The following is a 15,457-nucleotide window of genomic DNA, read 5'->3' as shown; positions in this document are numbered from 1 at the left end:
GCACACAGAAGGAAAAAGGCAAGGTGGAAAAACACTTTGGTTTTAGGAGTGAGAAGGTGGTTATTTTTAACTCGAGGGGGAGGTGGTGGTTGCAAAAGCTATTATCCTAACAACCTGCTGGAGCAGAATGGCAGGATTTGTCTTTCTCACAAGGAAATTGGAATCAAGTACTGTGATTTTTCAATAATGCATTTGTGGTTGTTCATATTCACAACACCCTGTTCCCTGCTGGGAGCAAAATTAGAAAGACTTCCCATCTACTGATTCATTTAAAGTTTGACTCAGTGTGTTTGTATGTGTGTGTATGGAGAGGTAGCTCAGAAAGGCCTGTGTCCCCAGCCATGTGTCTAGCCTTGGGTGCCTGCAGGAGCAGCGATTGCCACGGTGCCGAGAGAGTGGGTCGATGCTACAGGACACCTCGGGTCAGCTCACATCCTGACGAGTGAGCTCTGCTTCTGTGCAGAGTCTCTCTGGTGCCCATTGTGAAATGAGGCTGGGTTTCTGAGCTGGAAAGCAGGACCCCAGCCCTTCAGCTCTCTAGCCTCACAAGCACGCTGTTGGCAAAGTTTCCCCTCCAGGAACCTTGGAAAGAAAATTAATCACAGCAATAGTACTTAGCCTGTTGTATTGTCCATGTGAAATGTCCTGTGCTTTTTCATTTGTGCTGTGTGCTTCAGAAGTTTTGCAGGACTGTGAGGGGTAAAAAAACATAGTTTAAAACCTTTTGAAGTTCTTCAGTGATGTGCAGTCAGGTTGCCATCTGGGCTTCTGCCAGCCGTCCTCTCCACACTTGGTCAGATGGATGGCAGCTCCTGCTCTCTGAGGCACTGACTCCGGATATATCAGAGAGCTGTCACTGGAGTCTTTTAGTTATTCTTTTTCCCCCTTCTCTTTTTATAAATAATCACTTTGTTTCTTCCTTGTCCCTTACCCCTCTTCCAGGTCAGACTCTCAATGTGAAAAGGCTGCAGCTCTCACTGGGGTGTATGTCTACATTAAGGAGAAAGCCTCAAAGAGGCTTGGTTTGAATGCAGATGCTTTACCCTGTTCTGAGCCTGACGTCTTCCCCAGGATCCTTACAGAAATGCAGACTCTGCCTGGCAGCAAGCCTTTAACTGTCACCCTGCCTGCTCTGCAGCTTTTTCTCCCATTCTAAAATCACAGACTTGTAGTTCCCACTGTGAGGCAGAATCATAGAATAGTAGGGGTTGGAAGGGACCTTTAGAGATCATCTAGTCCAAAGATGATCTAGTCTAGAGAACAAAGGAGAACCTCTGCAGTTTTACACCATGTACTAGAAAACAGCTCTTGAGCTCTGCTCTTGGCCAGGATTTCTGCTGGTGGTGGGGTAGGTGCTTGGAGCACACTGCCAAATGGCTACCAGGTTTGCTGCCTGTGGTTGAATGCTGACAAGGGGTAGAGATGTGTAAAAGCACACTGATTCTACTTGGAAATGGTGTGTAAAAACAGGTAGATGGGAGATGCAAGGGCATCTTCCACTATTACTATCCAAGACTTGAAGGAGTCCATCTGCAGCGGCGACTTGAGTAAATGGTAGGACCAGTCTGTAGCCAGCTCTGAAGCCATCAGCTTTGCCAGGTGGCAAGCACCCTATCAAGTGTTCTGTCACTGAGCTAAAACTGCCCCCGAGAGGTGAAAATGTAGGCTCCTGAGCATGAGGCTTGGCAGGAGATGGCTTTTCTGAAGGAGATTTATAAACCGTGGTTACGTCTTCAGCTGGTGAAAGCTGTCAGCGTTGAGCTGCTCTTGCTCTGGACAGCTGCGTGTTTGGGCCTTTTCAGCTGTGTGTTTGCTAAGAGAGGATTTTTTACTGGGAAGCCTAGAAAGAGCTTGAATTCACTGGTAACATTTACTAGTGGAGGCGTAAGCAGGTCTGATCACTTCTGCATGCTTTTCTGCCACTTTGGCTATGGAACTGCCCCTCATACATTTATGGAGTGACCTGGCTGAAAATTGAGAGCTCAGCTCTTGGGAGCACACGAGGAGTCTAAATGAGCACAGGTCTCAGAGGCTCTGAGTTTACCACTTCTCTCTGGGAAGTCATGCTCCTCCATGAATTTATCTAACACCCATATTTTCCCTTCCCACCACTCCTGTCTTGTTGCAGAGACAACGACTTTGACTACTTGGAGTTTCGTCTCTGGATCGGCCTTTGGTCAGCCTTCCAGTGTCTCATTCTCGTCGCTACTGATGCCAGCTTCCTGGTCAAGTACTTTACCCGCTTCACTGAAGAAGGCTTTTCCTCCCTTATCAGCTTCATCTTCATTTACGATGCTTTCAAGAAGATGATCAAGCTGGCAGATCATTACCCCATCAACTCAGAGTTCAAGGTGGACTATATCACACATTACTCTTGTGCCTGTGAACCATTAGATCCAGGTAAGAGAATGTTTAATTAGCTCTCCAATTTGCAGATAGGAGATTGCACTTGCTTTCTTTTTCTCTTGTGCTGCAGTCAAGATAATAAATAGGAAGATTAATCCTTCTTTATCAATTGTCTTCAGATAGCCTTTCTTAGCCTAATTTTGAAGCTGAGGGATGAATTTCACTCTATGTGCCAACTAGAATGTCTTTATGGCCGACCTTCCTGGGACTGCTGGCATGAGCAACATTACCAGTGGAGAAGCACTCTCTGTACCCTCGTCTCCCTGCATCCCTGGGGCAGATAATTCTAAATGGCGTTCCTCTGAGAAGCCCGTTAAGGGGCAGAAGTGGTGGCCAGGTCACTGCTGTGGTGCTCAGGTCATTCCTGCTATCTACTGTACTGTTTTGTCAAATGCAGGAGCTGAATTTATTCAAGGTGTTACCCAAACATAGGTAGCTTTCCACCTCCTGGCTGTGTGTATGAGTAGAAAAACATAGACAGTTCCTTGCTAGAACAGAAATATATCCAATGACTCAGCCTATCAGTAGAGCGTGGGCTGCAAGGCAGGTGAGGATATACCTGCGTTTGTATACATCTGGCAACACAACCAGGAACAAAAGGTTACAAACCCCAAGTATAAACAGAAGTGCTCTGGATGGTGTCAGTGGGGAAGCTGTGACCACTCCTAGGACCCTTCAAACAATGAGGAACGAGTGAGAAACTTGGCTTGTGCTCAAATTAAACTTCAAATGATCTCAACATACCTGTCAAACAGGAAAAGCCTCTGGTTGGTGCTAGCTGCCTCTGTGCAGGAGGTGTGGGAAACTGGGTCCCTAGGAGCTGTATGCTTACCTTAGTTATTGAATGTACGGTGTGGTGAGTTTGCGTGAAGCTGCTTTTGCTTGGTAACAGGGAGGGGGCTGTAATGCTGCCCCTCTAAACAGTTCCCAAAATTTCTCCTGGAGCTGAGTTTGGACTCACCTCCAGCCTGGCTGCACCAGTCTGGCACCTCTGCCATCACTACTTAAGAGGGGAAATTTGTAGTGTGTAGGAGGAGATGGAAGAGTTGGGCAAGTTGGAGGTGACCATGCAGACCCTGCAGTCAGAGAAGGAGGAAGGGAGGAGGAGCGGCGCCGGGCCAGAGACCCCCCTGCAGCCCATGGCAAGAGAGCAGCTGTTCCCCTGCAAACCACAGAGAGCAATGGCAGGACTAATGGTTGCCAACAGCTCTGACAGGACCCCGGTGCCAGAGGAGGTGAGTGTTGGAGACTGTGTGCCAGAGGGGGATGAGTGCTGCAGACCCCAACCCAGAGGAAGCAGAGAGGAGCTGCAGCCCTTAGGATGAACACGACAGAGTGGCCTGTGCAGGACTGCCCAGCATGTGAGGGACCCTGCACTGCAGCAAGGAGGACCAGCAAGAACTCATCGTCCTCGGAGGCCAGACAAGTGGCAGGAGCCATCAGGAAAAGACTGACTGGACCCCACATTCACTGCCCCTCTGTGCCCTTCATTGGGGGAAGAGTTAAAGACACCGGGATCAGGTGGCTGAGCCTAGGAAGAGGGAGAAAGGGGATCTTAAAGGGGCTGGTAGTATTTTTCATCATTCTCCCTACTCTTGTTTTCAGTTGGGTGTTTCTGTTTGTTATGTTTTTGGTTGGTGACAGGTTAATTTTTGTTTCCTTCCCCAGGCTGAGTAGTCTTGTCTGTTTTGCCCAAGACCTTAAGAGATGAGTGAGCCCTCCCTGTCTTTAGGGGGTTCCGAAGACCCTTGGTACTTATGGCTGATCGTGACCCTTTAGTCCTAAACCATGACACAGGGTCTCTGCAAACACTTGGATGTTGGTCTAGTTCTACTTCCATTTGAATGGTAGGGTGTTTGGTCTTTCAGGGTTAAGAGAGTGAGGAATGGTCAATGAGAAATGAAAGTCTCCACTTCCCACTGGGTCCACAGACCCAGTGCCCAGAGCAAACATGGTGGCACAGATGGAACATAGAGAAGAAACAGGGCATGTGGCAGAAGCCTACACGTTATTTCCTGAGAGATTTGTGCCTGGAAATACAATGTTGGTCTTACCTTTGTAAGCAAGTGTGGGGAGGATCAGTTTTGTGTGATTTGATGAAGTTCACAAACCCTCACTGCCACAGTTCTCTTATCATCTGATTTGCCCCTTTTCCAGATGTTTGTTTCTGAGGTTAAAGATGACTTTGTTGTCATTATCTCCAAATGTTTCTTCCTTAGTTTTTCAAGTAGCATTGAATAGACTTTGAACAGAAGGAGCAACCAGATAGTACTGGAGCTGCTGACAGCATGAAGTAATTCTCTGGGACTTGGCTCCAGCCACACCAAATGCTCCTGCTCAGATCTGGCTGAGTCAGGGGCACCTCAGGCACCAAGGCCACCACTTCAGAAGCAGGAGATGTTGAGATAGAAGATTGGAAACAGCAAACTGTCTGTCAGTGGAGCAGCTAACAGAATGATCTCATATTTAAACTTAATCCAGAAAAAGCTCAAAAAATAATGTGAGGCTTCTGTGTGTCAAGCAGCAAGTGCTGGGGTTACAGTATGGGCTCAGCAAGTGGCACTAGTTGGGTGCTCTGGCTGTTCCCATCACTTGCTGAGTGGCATATCCTTCCATGGTGGATTCGATGCACAGAAGCAAGAAATTTTTCCAGAGGAACAAGTGTCCTGTCAAACAACTGCTGGCATGTCAGTCATAATGCTGACAGTTTGGCCTTTCACAGGTCTGAAATACACCGATAAACACACATATCTGTATAGCTGTGTCTCTGCATAAACCCACACAGCAGCCATAAGCAGAAGACTGCACAGATTTAATTCCTGCTCTTTAAATAAATAGGTTTCCACATCAGATGCTCAGCACAGCTACAGAGGAGAGTTTCTGTCTTACCACGCAACAGTAAATCAGCAGCAAAATAGTGAACAACAGCCAGGACAGAGTCTTAAGCCAAAAGTTTTCACAAAGGGGCTCTGCAGCCTCTCTGAGTTAGCTTGTTTTTAAAGGTAGTGACTTGCTCTGTATGCAAGCTTAAAGCTATGTACAGGGAGTCAGTCTGTAACACATTGCTCACTAAATCTAACTGGCCTTAATCTCTATGCCCTGCATTTTTTCAAAGCCCTGTATGTCAAAGTAGAGGCAGATCATCCTTGCCTTCCTAGGATATTTGTTTGCTGCTCAGCACACTAACAGTGACTAAGTGTGCTCAGAGAAAGAAGGAATTTTACCACAGCAGCTAGGTGGGCTCTTGGTCCTTGGGCTCAGGAGGATGACACAGCCTAAGTGAGGAGATTGGAACTTAACCCAAGCAAGCTGTGATTCTAGTAGTGTAGGGAATGGCCTTGAAACAAAGCTCAAGACTGTAAGGTCTTGCAGCAGCAAGTACCAAGGGAGTGTTAGGACATCAATTATCCTTTATGCTAACATTTCTCCCCTGAAAGTTTGCAAGTTTTTTCTCACGCCTCAGGAAATGGCACAAAAATGCACACGGTGGATGTACAGAAGGGGATGTCTGGTTGTAGGAAAGACAGAGTAATGCAGGAGCAGGTGCTTTCTTTCTGGTAGTTTTCCTCTACAGCAGACGATGCCTGCTGCAGTCAGGAGATTGTAAGCAGTGGTTGATAAGCTGTCAGGAGCTGTACTGAAGGCAGGGAAGTTATTTCCCTATTTCCACAGTAAGTGCAGGTAAAACTTTATTGAGTTTTGTCATACCATATGTAGAGCTGGCTTTTCTTCCCTCATACTCTGATTCAGACTGTTTTACTGTTGGTTTTAATCTCAGTGTCATTAAGATTGGACTCCAGAGTTTTTGCATCAGCCCTTAGCTTGCATTGCTCAGTTTCTGCAGCATGCTCTGCTCACTCTCCCACTAGCAGGGGCCTCAGTAAGCTAGGGAGCGGTATCTCACTGGCCCCACCATGCTTTCCACAGGACTTTAAAATAATACCTTTGAAATCATCAACAGGATTTCTGTGTGCTCTGGCAGTTAGTGCTTACCATGTCCCACGGGGACTTCCCTTTGATCTTTGCACCTCCAGTCTGTGTCTCTGAGCAAACATACACTGTTTTATAAGGTGGGTCAAGAAGTTATAAGGCAAAACAAGTAGCCAGACCCACAGTCCATCACTTTCGGGCCAACAATATCTGTGTAGCAACTGTTTAGCCGAAAGCCAAGCTTCAGAGCTGTATGATTGAACACTGACAGGGCTTGATAGCTGCAGTGGAGGGGATTGAGGGTCTAGAGGGTTGCAATATGCTGCTCCCTGCTTCGTGCAGGTTTTGAGTACTGTCAAGGCCTCTGTTGAACTGGCTACTTTGCATGTTTCTGCTCAGAGGGAACAAACTGCTCCATCCAAAAAGCCTTTTCCCTCATATCTCAAGCCTCACAAGCGTATTTAGATGTAATTGGAGATGCTAGAAAGAGAATATGAGAGACGTTTGAGGGAGACATTTGCTATCTCTTCTCAAACTTGATCTCTCAAGAAAGGAGTTGGATGGTTGGACAGGTTCAGCTCTGTCCTTTCTGTATGCCTTGCAGCCTGGCACAGTTTCTTTACTCAGGTGTTGCCCTCAGTATTGAGGAGCAAGGATTTCCCAAAGAGATCCCTGCCATGAAAATGCCGGTGGCAAAATCTGTATCAAGGCACAGCAAAATCCATGAGGTCTTTCCTGTCAAGGGCCCAGGAAAGATTGCCTACATATGAACATGCTACTTATTTAGACCTTAGGATGATTTCAAGTAAAGACAAATTTGTTCTCCAGCTAAACAAATGTGAGCCATACAATACATGAATATTATTTACATATTCTTATCAGACATAGAAGTACATGCAAGCCCTAAATAAAACACGAGGACATAGTAGACAAACCTATTCTCAGGAAGGATTGCATTTCTAAATGAAATTGCAAATAAATTATTTCTAAGCCCTTGGAACAAAAGGAAAACACGTATCATTGCCACACTAGATGCTGCTTCTCTTTTTTCTTTTTTCCAAAGGAATTATCCCCATCCTGTTGATTTCAGTTGCTCTTTTTCTTTCTTTAACTCACAAAGTGTGTTTGCGCTGGATTCTGAAATGAGTTTTGCTTTTGTGGATATCTTTGGGGTTGTGCATTAATTTTAAATTAGCAATTAGGAGTGTTCTGTGGATATTTATTTTAATCCAGAGTTATTAGAAAAGTATTGCAAAACCATGAAATGTTATATTGTCTGTCTGGTTTTCTATTTTTGTCTCTAGAACAGACTGAAAAACACCCCAGCTAGGTTTGAAATGTTTCACTCAGCCTTTTCTTTCTGCTTTTTAAGTGATTGTTAATTGATGCTTTTGAGTCACTGAAACAATGTTGTTGACTTGCATTACTTGAGCAAAGAGATTACAGTTTGATGGAGTTAACACATGATTTAATAGTTGAAGTTTACTTTCCTTCCTAGCTTTTCCGGCACTGTGCTCACCGTATTCCTTCTCCCATCCTCTCTTGCAGTAAATAGCTCGTTATTTAACAGAACAACGGTGCCGTCAGCTGGTGAGCTGTTCTATTCCTCTGCTGAGATGGTAAGTGCCCTTGCTGAGGGCAGGGATTAGGTCACCCTTTGAGTCTGAAAGTGCAGTGATAGTAGATCAGGAATTGACCACACAAAGAAAACCCTCACGCTGACACTTCCACCTTTCCTGTGACACTGCTATTTTTAACCTGCTCACTTGATCCTCCCAGGACTTCTTGTTATACTGCCTATGGAATGCTGTGTGCACAATTGATTCATATTAATTAGTTACTAATAACAGTCACTTTTTGCAGTCTGATATCTGTGTCTTGTTGGGATGCAAATAGTTCTCCACCAGTATTTGTCTGGCCCATTGTCCAGGGCTGTAACAGTAGGGATGTTGTGGCCAGCCCTTCCTTTGGAAGGTCCCCGTTCCATCAATTGGATTTTGTTTTCTGTAGCTAACTCTGACTTTTCCACATTTGACTGTGGTGGCGAACTTTGGACAATGAGGAGAAAGAAATGAAGCTTGATAAGGTCAGACACACTTGTGTTTGATGTAGTGGAGATAAATGGAGATGCAGATTAACACCTTTCTACTGAAGAATACAGATCCTACCTGCCTCTGTTTCTTTATACTTGGTGGCCACTCTTGTGTTGCATCAAGTTGCCTAGTAGAAAGAGAATTCTCTGGTTCCTCGTGGGGAAGCCAGTCCGGGATGCAGAGCTTATCTCTGTTTCCAAGCCTCTTTTTGGATGCTTTAAGAATTTCAAAGCAAACGAAGCACAAGGATTTTTAGCCTCTGCACCGTGCCTCCCTTTTCCTCCCAGTATTCTTCCTGGAGCTCTGTCCCTGTTCTCATCCTAGTTTGAGCACCTTGTGCACAGCTTTATGGAAATACTCTCTTTTGTTCTACAGTACAACACCACCATTAACTGGTCATCTCTGTCAACAAAAGAGTGCTTGAAATACGGAGGGCAACTTGTGGGCAACAACTGTGACTACGTCCCTGACATCACCCTCATGTCTTTCATCCTCTTCTTTGGCACTTACACCTGTTCCATGGCCCTGAAGAAATTCAAGACCAGTCGGTATTTTCCAACCACTGTAAGTAACCCCTTTCACCCTAGTAATGTTTCAGAGTGCAAACTTCAGCCTTCCTGTTGATACAGCTGTCACACGCACAGAAGGAGAAAGGCATTGCAGGGAATCCAGGTTTCACTGGTCAAGATAAAAACATGGAACTGGTTGACTAAGTTGTATCTGGGATTGCTTAGCTGTCACTCTTGGTGTTTTTTGAGAGCATGGATAAGGCAGCAGAGGAGCCAAAATGAGACATAATCTGTTGTGGAGATGTGGGAGTGATTTTAAAGGTGCTGAAGACAACACTTCCAGGCTGAGATACATCGTGATGTAATTTATCAGCCTTAAGAAATCACAAGTGTCCTTTGGGCATGTATAGTGTCAGTTGGCCATTTTCAGTGTCAGATACACAGCCCAATGTGTTGTACAGACTCTGGGGTAGGATGTGTGGATGCTCCACAGAAATCAAATGACCAAAAGGGTCTATTGGCTGTATGTCACAAGTCTCCCTGCTTATGGCCAGGGGGAGTATTTGAGGAGGAGAAAAGAAGCCCTTTGTTTTGCCACGGAGTACAAGCAGGTAATCAAGCTGTCTTTATAGAACAGGAGAATAGAGACACATCTTTGGTGTTGCCACATAGCTCTTGAAAAACTCAGAAATGGGTGCAAAAACTTTGAACTTGACTCCAGCTCCTGCCTAGCCTACCTGTTGTGGTAGGGACCTACAGCAGAAATTCTCACTCTTCTCCAAGGATCAGATGTAAAATACAGATGACCTGAAAAACCTCTGCATTGATGTAAACAAGATTTTGCTCAGACTTACAGCCAACTTGCATGCACCTCTCAGGTGCATCTGCTTGTTTTATCTCCCCAAATCAAGTTCCCAGGACAGCGTGCAAGCTGGCGATTTCTGTGTGTACCCAAGCGGTGTTTTTCTCTGAAACCTGCCCTGCATCCCTCATTTTTGGCATTCTGACACACAGGGATTTATCCTGCATGGATGTTTACTCTTTTGCTGTGCTACAATTGAACTTCTATTATTTTTAATAAAAAGGAAACAAATTCCATCAGGCCTGGAATGCAGCTCAATTTATCTGTAACCATGTGAACCCAGGAAACCTGGAAGGAAAAACAGCTCTGAAAAAATCACACAGTTACAGACAAGGATGGTGGGTCCTGCCCAGTTAGATTTTGGGGTCTGAGCAGTGACAGCTTTCAGTTGTATTCCAATGTCTTCAGGAGAGTTGCACTCTTAGGGCCTATTGAGGATTTAGCTGAGAAGCCTAGTTTGTGTTCCTATCTGTTTAAGTTGATATATTATTTGAAGAGAAACCAATGTGATCTCTGCCAGTTGTACAGACCACCTAATCTGTCCTGCAAGTTTGAGTCTTCTCATCTTCTAAAGAGAAGTTTGGGACTGTTTCCATCATCTGGTATAAAGTACTATTTCTTCCCTCTCAATTTGTTTTTTTCCGTCTGTACTGCAAAATCAGTCATATTGAAAGAATAGAGTCTGTGGATATCACAGTACTTTTTTGTTATAGCCACATACCTCTGGAACCCCGTGATAATGTGAGAAGTGGTGACTGGCCCTGCATAAAAAAAACCCCATGAATGTGAATGTGGACCCTAAAGAATCAGAGCTCAGTAGATAAACAGAATGAATTTATATTTTATGTGTCTGAACAAGTCATGGTTTTTCAGGTTAATTTGTAAATGTTGAATATCTGTTAATATTGGAAGCTGATCCCAGAAGATCTCTTCAGACACAGGTGCAGAGGAACTAGATCTTTGTGTGAATGGCTGTTGACTGCTGTCAAATGTAACGTTAATGAGACTGCCTTGAACAATTCTTGTGGGAGTTTCTTTTTCCTTAGGCTTGTTTTCATACTTCCATTTAAGTTGAATTGTTTGGCTTTCAGGCACATTTAGGTGTGACAGTGCACACCTGTGTTTTCAAGAGAGAAGAAACCGTGAAGTTATATTGCCACCAAGCCTGAAGTATCACATGGAAACTAAAGCATGGGGGAAATGGTGTTTCTTAGTGCTAACTACTGCTGTGTTGTCAACTTCTGTTTCAGGCCCGGAAGCTCATCAGTGACTTTGCCATTATCTTGTCCATTTTGATTTTCTGTGGAATAGATGCCCTGGTAGGTGTGGACACACCAAAGCTAATTGTGCCAAGTGAATTCAAGGTACGTCATTGTCAACTTGTTCCGTGGCTTTAGGAAGAGGTTCCCTTTTCCACCTATCTGTGTTGTATAAAATGACTTGCCATCAAAACAGGAAAGTAGCCAGCTGTTTGGAAAGGACCCTTTTACTCAGATTATACCTTTTTTATTAGTATCATTTTATCATCTAATTCTTGCCTCCATATTTTGAACCTTTTTTTGCTGTTACTGGGAAGGACCAAATTGTTACAAACCACTAATGTCTCCCGGTAGCCCTATTGCTGGAAATACAAGTGTATTTAGGATGTCATCACTCCTATATTGTGACTCTAATGCAAGCTTTCTTTTCCTTGCCCTTAAAAGCCAACCAGTCCTGAGAGGGGTTGGTTTATTCCCCCTTTTGGAGGGAACCCGTGGTGGGTGTACCTGGCAGCAGCCATCCCTGCACTACTGGTGACTATCCTTATCTTCATGGACCAGCAAATCACAGCTGTCATCGTCAACAGGAAGGAGCACAAGCTCAAGGTGGGTGTGTGTTGTGTCTTGCACACGTGCAGAAAGCTGCCCAGGGCTTCTTCCATGCTAGAGATGGAGGAGGGCCTGTGACTGTGTTGAATGTACACGCCAGCTCAGGAATGTCATTGCTGATATTGAACAATATTTGTTTTGTTAACTAGAGTTTTTGCCAGGAAAACAGCTGATTCAGTTGAAAACTGAGTGTTGCACAAAACAGCATTTGCTTTCCTCCTAAAACAAGAGCCCTGTGCAGGACCAGCTCTCCATGACTCCTTTAGTAAGCCCTTACTCATTTTGATTGGTTTCACCATCGTGCAGCCTCACGCATTTCTATATGAGAATGTTTCCTTCACAAACATGTCCCGTACTATGAATAGTTGGATTTCACAAAACCAGTCAGCTACCTTCTTCTCTTCTAGGTGATGGAGAGGACTTAGGCCCTTCACATCCTACCCACTACTCATCTGGCAAAGGCATGGCTAGAGCTGGAAGAAATTAGAGCAGAACTGAATTTCATTAGATTTCTCCCTGCCCAACCCTCCAGCCTGTCCAGGTCTCGTTGAATTGCAGCACAGCCTTTTGGTGTGTCAGCCACTCCCCCCAGTTTAGTATCCTCAGCAAACTTGCTGACAGTGCCCTCTGTTCCCTCATCGAGGTCATTAATGAATATGTTGAACAGTACCAGTCTCAGCACTGACCCCTGAGGGACTCCTTTAGATGCAGGCCTCCAACTAGACCCTGCCCCATTGATCACAGCTCTCTGCCTTCTTCCCTTCAACCACATAACAATCCACCTCATTACCTGATCATCTAGCCCACACTTTCTCAGTTTCACTGCAAGGATGCTGTGGGATACAGTGTCTAATGCTTTACTGAAATCCAGATACATCCCTACCACCATCTATCCACCTGATTACATCTTCATAAAAGGCTCTCAGGTTGGTCAAACATGATGTTAAGTAACATTTAGGAAGGGTAGGATGCTTTCCACTGAGGGTGCTTTCTGGCATTCTTTTCAACAAGACATTTGGGAAGCTGACTGGGGCCAGCAGAAGGGTCTGATCATTCACTGCCTTTACAGCTGTTAGGCAAAACTGCTGGGTTTTGATAGTGCTAGTACTTCCAAATGGCCGTTCACTTCAAATACTCTAGTCACAGACCCAGGTCTAGCTCACCCAAACCTCTCCTCTAACATCAAATTACTTTTAACATCTCTTTTTCTTCCTACCTCCCTCCAAGACCTGGGCCTGTTTGCTGTCATCTGCTGCTGTTTTTAAGGAGAGAAAGCTGCTTTGTGATTGTGATCAGCTTTCTTCCTGCACTTCTGTCATAGACTATAAGGGGTTACTTTATGAATCTGATGCATGGGCATAGAAAGGAAAATTATTGTGGCCAGAGTGGATCCACTAGATAATGCACAGATCTACAGAGTGTGTATTTTCAGGCTTGCAGTGGGGAGAGGCTGTGAGTTTGGAAGAGCCTCCTTTCTCAGGCACTCAACTTTTACCTGAGCCACGACCTAATTTTAATTTGCTCAGCACTGTGTTGCTGCTTCCATGCGAAAATCTCTCTCACCTTCTCGCAACAGGCAGTTTTGATAAGGCCCTGATACTGTGTTTATTGTGTAAAATTATAAATGGTGGATGTTCCCAGCTGTCAGCAGCACAAGATCCCTTTGTGTGGTGTCTGTCCTGAGTAGGCACGGCACATTGGTGTGTCTTCAGACACTCCAGAGGAGGTTTTGACGTGCTGGGGCGATGGCAGGACCTCACCTTGGGTGGGTATGGCCAGACATGGCCCAAGTATGACAGCTGTGTTGGCTGTGCAGTGCAGTAAAAGATAAGCAATACGCCAAAGAGATTTGAGACATAACAAGGGCATAGCTGGAGCTGGGTGTTATTTAAAGAAGAGTTTTATATCTGCTGACATATAACAGCCTAGGATGTAGTAATGTTTTTAAAATAAACTTTCCAGACCAGTACTATGCAATTTTTTATGCCTTTAGGGTTTTTCCTTTCCTTGCAGTCACTTCTACAGAAAAAATATTAAATTCCTTTAAGAGAAGACTTTCTCCTCCCACTAACAGAACAGATTTCAAGTAGTCTAACCCCTGAGAGTAAACACTCCCTCAAATCATGGGTAATGCTAGGTCATTATTTAGGTATCTGCTTCATCAGTTATTAGTTATTGAGAGCTGTGAATGGAGCTTTTACTCAAAAAAGCAGAGGATGTTTCAATTCATATGGTCACTGTGGACATTAGAGGACCTCCTTGTGGTTTAAGACCATCCTGAGCAGACCTGGAGGAGAAAGTCAGAGGAACACAGAATTGGGAAAGTTTTGCTGTGTGCAGTGATGAGCGCTGGCTGATAGTCTCATGGGACTTTAAAAAAAGCCCTTAGAACATCACTTTTTGCCATCTGGATATAGGCAGATATATTCAATCCTGTGCTCACATCTTTCCTGGGGGGAAGCTAATCATTGACATGGTCTCAGTTTTAGGTCTGTCTCCTGCACCTAACTAGGCAGGCATATCAGTTTCTTAATCATTGGAAGAATATATTCACTGTTCTTCCCCCATGAAGAGACCCCTTGTCTCTTCAACTTGTAGGCAATGACTGTGGTTATGTTGTCAGCATGGAGTGTACTTTTTTAGTGACAGAAGTATAAACACTCCAGTAAGTATTGTTTAATATTAAAAATATATATTTCCTGCTTCCTTTGTTATGGTTATGAGCACATGCTTTTGTTTAATCATTGGTTCACGAGTCTGATCCTGCTACACTGCACCAAAAAACACCTCTGGACACAAAACCTATTGTAGACTAAAAGAAGGACAAGTTATTTTTCTGCTAGTGTCTTCACTAAGTGCCCGTCCCAGTGCTGCTGGCCAGCCAAGGTAAGCCACACACATATGAGGAAAACAATGAGGACTATTTGAGATGAGCTGGGTTGCTTTCCCTCCTGGGTCACCAAGTAGGTCTAGATCATTTCTTCTTTCCAATAAAATCAAATTGAACAGTATTTTTTAAAAGGTTACTATTCTTTACAATAGCAAACCTTGGAGATTTGTCCAATGTTTTTCTGAAGATTCCTTCTTTGGTGACTCTTTTGTTTCTTCACTCCTTCTTCTTGCTCTGGCAAGGGATTGGACTAGATGATCTCTTGAGTTCCCTTCCAACCCTTAAGATTCTGTGATTCACTTTCAGCACTTGACTGGTGGAAATCCATTAAAGGATTAGTAAAGAATGAGGTCAGCTTTCTCTTTTTGATATGGTATGAGCCCATGACCTGTTCTGGTTGCTTTCCCCAAGAGAGCCTAGGGTTGGGTGCTGAGGAAGATGGCTCTGGCACCAGATGTGATCCTCAAGAACTCAGCAGTTGTGAAGTCCCAACTGCGAGATCCTGCATTTGCTTCCTATCTTAAGTGCAGGAGTTCAGATCTCCCTCTGAGACAGCAAAAGGCACTATGTTTGGTTTTGGACCCCTCACTACAAGAGCAACATTGAGGGTCTGGAGCATGTCCAGAGATGCACAATGAAGCTGGTTTAAGGATCTAGAGACCAAGTCTTATGAGGAGCAGCTGAGGGAGCTGAAGTTGTTTAGCCTCAAGAGGAGGCTGAGGGGAGACATGATCACTCCCTGCTAGGAAGTTGTAGTGAGGTGAGGGTCAGTCTCTCCTCCTGAGTAACAAGTGGTAGGACAAGAGGAAATGGCCTCCAGTTGCACCAGGGAAGTTTTGGATTGGAGATTAGGAAGAACTTTTTCATTGATCAGGTTGTTAGACACTGGCACAGGCTGC

The 15,457-nt window shown here is 44.6% G+C and overlaps 1 protein-coding gene across 3 annotated transcripts in view; it reads left to right on the top strand.

The window, feature by feature from the left end:
* The window catches only part of SLC4A4 (solute carrier family 4 member 4), a 246,237-nt gene that overhangs the window by 209,308 nt on the left and 21,472 nt on the right, over window positions 1-15,457 (top strand). For all 3 annotated transcript variants that reach the window (XM_061994177.1, XM_061994176.1, XM_061994178.1), the window contains 5 exons: window positions 2,129-2,400; window positions 7,885-7,955; window positions 8,805-8,993; window positions 11,051-11,164; window positions 11,504-11,665. In XM_061994177.1, coding sequence (XP_061850161.1) covers window positions 2,129-2,400; window positions 7,885-7,955; window positions 8,805-8,993; window positions 11,051-11,164; window positions 11,504-11,665 — 808 coding nt within the window. The remainder of the gene's footprint in view (window positions 1-2,128; window positions 2,401-7,884; window positions 7,956-8,804; window positions 8,994-11,050; window positions 11,165-11,503; window positions 11,666-15,457) is intronic.

The sequence above is a fragment of the Colius striatus genome, chromosome 3 (genome assembly GCF_028858725.1).
Source record: "Colius striatus isolate bColStr4 chromosome 3, bColStr4.1.hap1, whole genome shotgun sequence".
Taxonomy (NCBI): Eukaryota; Metazoa; Chordata; class Aves; order Coliiformes; family Coliidae; genus Colius; species Colius striatus.
This window is presented reverse-complemented; position numbering and strand designations above follow the sequence as displayed.